At 41.5% G+C, this 3,831-nt stretch overlaps 1 protein-coding gene across 1 annotated transcript in view; it reads left to right on the top strand.

Annotated features, from left to right (window-relative positions):
* Positions 1 to 3,517, top strand: part of LOC129575864 (cell surface glycoprotein 1-like) — an 8,925-nt gene extending 5,408 nt beyond the window's left edge. The window contains exons 3-7 of the mRNA XM_055460010.1: positions 1,000 to 1,290; positions 1,389 to 1,505; positions 1,680 to 1,775; positions 1,920 to 2,331; positions 2,444 to 3,517. Coding sequence (XP_055315985.1) covers positions 1,000 to 1,290; positions 1,389 to 1,505; positions 1,680 to 1,775; positions 1,920 to 2,331; positions 2,444 to 3,272 — 1,745 coding nt within the window. The 3' untranslated portion in view covers positions 3,273 to 3,517. The remainder of the gene's footprint in view (positions 1 to 999; positions 1,291 to 1,388; positions 1,506 to 1,679; positions 1,776 to 1,919; positions 2,332 to 2,443) is intronic.
* Positions 3,518 to 3,831: the final 314 nt, after the last annotated feature.

Raw genomic sequence — 3,831 nt, 5'->3', positions numbered from 1 at the left:
GCCGACCGAGTGAATCTATTGAACCAAATGCCAACGAAACTGGTGAACCGGATTCCGGTGAAAATGAAACAGGTAGTCCAGATGATTGTCGACGTAACGCCTATGGCCTGAGAGAGTGCGCAAATGGCAATGGCAAGCCAAATGGCGGATCAAGTGGTGAGACAGGTGGCGAAAGTGGCGAGGGTGGCGAGGGTGGCGAGGGTGGCGGCGGAAGTGGTGAAGCAGGTGGTTCAAGTGGTGAGGCAGGTAGTTCAAGTGGCGAAGCAGGTGGTTCAAGTGGTGAGGCAGGTAGTTCAAGTGGCGAAGCAGGTGGTTTAAGTGGTGAGGCAGGTAGTTCAAGTGGCGAAGCGAGCGGTGGAAGTGGTGAAAGCGGTGAGGCAGGTGGTGCAAGTGGCGAAGAGGGTGGCCCTGATGACTGTCGAAGTGATGACGGCGCAGATTGTGGAGACAGTGGCGAAACTGGTGAGGATGGCGGCTCCGAGTCAGGCGAGGATGGCGGCTCCGAGTCAGGCGAGGATCCCGGTACAGACCATTTTCCAAAGTCTATTTTAAAAAAACACATGCATACATTACATACCGCTCGTTTTTTCAATATCTATTTTGGCTATTTAATTCACATTTCATTAACCCAACCCTCTCAAAAAATTAACTCCATTAACCGATGCATCACATAAAATCTAGTTTAGGCGAAAAAAAAGAAATAAGAGATCGACTCTTTCGAAATTTTCCATATAATTTTTACAATTCGATGTTCGTGTTTGTCGCGTGTTAAACAAGTGAATGATAACAAAACAAAAAATACTCAACTAAAAAGACGCGTGCTCTGTTGGTTTTCTCTCTTCTTTTTATATTATTGAAATAATATAAAAAAGGTAAATATTTCATGCGAATCAAATAGTTGTAAAAATTTGTATGGAAAATCAGATACGACTGACTCCCCCTATAATATGTTTTAGTGTTACTCACTCTTGGGAATCTCTCGCGCTTCTTCTCAAACAGATTTATGCGAAGACGAAGGCTCATGCGGTGACGATTACGACTCATGCGAATCCGGAGCTGACGATTGTGACGATAGTGACGATAGTGACGATAGTGATAGTGATGGTGGTGGTGATGGTGATGATAATGGTGATGATGATGGTGATGATGATGACAGTACCGCAGAAGATGGCTCATCAAGCTCATCAAGCTCATCAAGCTCATGCGAGGAATCCGACGAATCTGGCTCAAACTCATGCGAATCAGACAGTGATTCCAGTGATTCCAGTGATTCCAGTGATTCCAGTGATGGTAGGTTGAGATTTGGATTTCATTCTTACCCAATCAATTGAAGTTTTGCTCGTTATTTTCGTTGTTCATCACCAATTTTGTTTGCTTGAACATTTCAGACGATGACTGCTCCGACGAAGATGAATTAGAACCAGGAGAGGGTGAGGCCGTGTGGGAAGAACAAGAAGTTGACGGCGGTATCGAAATCGTTGAAGAATGTCCAGATGATGAAGATGGTACATTGAATAATTGAACTATGATTTTTTTTTTTGGTAGTAGTTGAGCTTTTCCTCGTAAGTTGAGTTTGAATTGAACATTTCAAATTCACAAAGCTTTACGATCGATTAGCGCTATTGCCTTTTCTATTTACGATAAAACAAAGAGTGTAATGCATTCATTCTAAATTCTAGACTGTGAAGAATCTGACTCATGCGAAAGCGCCGACTCTGACTATGAATACGAAGATGGTATCTCATCAGAGGCTCAAGTCAGCCAAACAGATGATGGTAAGTAGACAATGACGAAGAAAAATTCTTAGGTTTTCAACTCCAGGAGTTCGGAAAAAACTTTTAAACAAGAGCTTTTGAACGCGATTAAGAAAATTGATCATAAAACATTATAATTGGTTTTGTTCGCCCTTTGAATTTCAGACTGTGAATCCTCCGAATCATGCGAATCAGACGAATCAGACGAATCAGACGAATCAGACGAATCATGCGAATCAGAAGAATCATGCGAATCAGACGAATCATCATCATCATCATCATCATCATCATCATCATCATCTTCATCATCTTCATCATCATCTTCATCATCATCATCGTCATCGGACGATGATGAATGTGACGATGGTGATAGCTGCGAAGATTCATGCTCCGACAATGATGATGAGTGCAAGAAGAAGCGCAAACAACACCAAGAAGCCAACAAGAACAAGAAGAAGAAGAAGTCGGGCAGCAAGAAGAAGAAGAGTGGTTCCAAGAAGCATGCCGCCAAGACTACCGAAAAACCAAACGCTGAGAAACCATCCGAAGGCAAGAAATCTGATGCTAAATCTGACACGTAAGCATTCCATACAAATATACCGTACGAACCGAAAACAAAACAAATGTTTCATCTCTTGCGTTCTGATCAATTGATTGATTTTCTAAATTTTAATCATTCTCGAATGCAGAGTACAAAAGAAGAAGACAACCGAAAGGAAGAAGGTTCGTTATCCACCAGTGCAAAAGATTCGTAAGAGTTTGATGAGTGCATTCGCAAATGCAACCGAAGCTATTGCACCAGGCAAGAAACGTAACGTTGGCCGTAAAGGAGGCGGCGGTGGCGGTGGTAGTACCGGTGGCACCGGTGGCACCACCAGCGGCGGTAGCGGTATCCTTGGAAACGCTGCTAGTGGTCTTCAAAATGCCGTTCTCAACAAGGTCGATAATTTGTTTGCCATCAAAGACAATGGATTGTTCAACAAGAACAAGGGCGGTAACACTGATGAAAACACTGGCTGTAGCATCGTAGAAGGATGGACTTGCCCACGTAAAGGACGTTATGCTCATCCAATCGATTGCCAGAAATACGTCGAATGCTCAAAGTCCGGACCATTCAGTAAAACATTGCAAAACACTGTGTTCGAGTGTGAAGATGATGAAGCCTACGATCCAAGCATCCGTTCATGTACCACCGATTGGTCATCATGCGAGGCTCTCGAACAATGTTTGTACCATCGTCAATTGATCGAAGATCCATCCGATGACAACAGCTACTTCATTTGCATTCGTGGTGGCAAGAAATTCAAGGAATCATACGACGTGTACCGTCGTGATTGTTCACCAGGCCGTATCTTCGATGTTGACTATGGGCTGTGTATGGACTCAGCCGACTACCGTCGCATCAGCAAGGCCAAACTACGCCGCAAGCAACTCAAGAAACAAAAGAAATGCCAAAAGAAGAAAGCACAAAAGAAGAAGAAGAACAAGAAGAAGAAGAGCCCACAAAAGAAACAATAAAAACGTGTGCTTGAATGGCAATTGCAACCATTTTCGCAACGCATTCTTCTAATATTGTCGGTATCATTCTAGAAATGATCAACACTCTGTCTCTATTTCTGTCTCACTATCGCATAGCAAAGGGGCGTAAGAACCAATCGATTGAAAAACAAAAACTCTACAAAAAAAAAAATTATCATTCCTACAAAAACGAAAAATCAACAACGACAACAAAAACTATCTAATTTTAATTTATCTCCCTCTTATCAAACAAAAAATGTCTATTTATCTATTTATTGTAATTTATTTATTGTAATAACAAATATGAATTGAGAAAAAAAATAGTTGTGCTTGTGTGTTTTTTTTTTATTCGCTGCTGTTGCTTTACGCTTGCTTCGCTTATTTCCCTTGCTCAATAATATTTCTAGTCTGCTATCGCAATCGCGCTGTTTTGTAAACAACTTTCTAAAATTTTAGAATCACATTTGCATACATTTATGGAAATGTCCGGAATAAATAACGGAAAAAAACCCATTTCAAATTCTTAAGCTTCAAATTCTCACACATCTAAATTCATCTA

Source organism: Sitodiplosis mosellana, unplaced genomic scaffold (genome assembly GCF_009176505.1).
Source record: "Sitodiplosis mosellana isolate CC-2019 unplaced genomic scaffold, AAFC_SMos_1.0 Smas_scaffold_6170, whole genome shotgun sequence".
Classification (NCBI taxonomy): Eukaryota; Metazoa; Arthropoda; class Insecta; order Diptera; family Cecidomyiidae; genus Sitodiplosis; species Sitodiplosis mosellana.
Note: the sequence above shows the minus strand (reverse complement) of the source record. Positions and strands in the feature narration are given on the sequence as shown.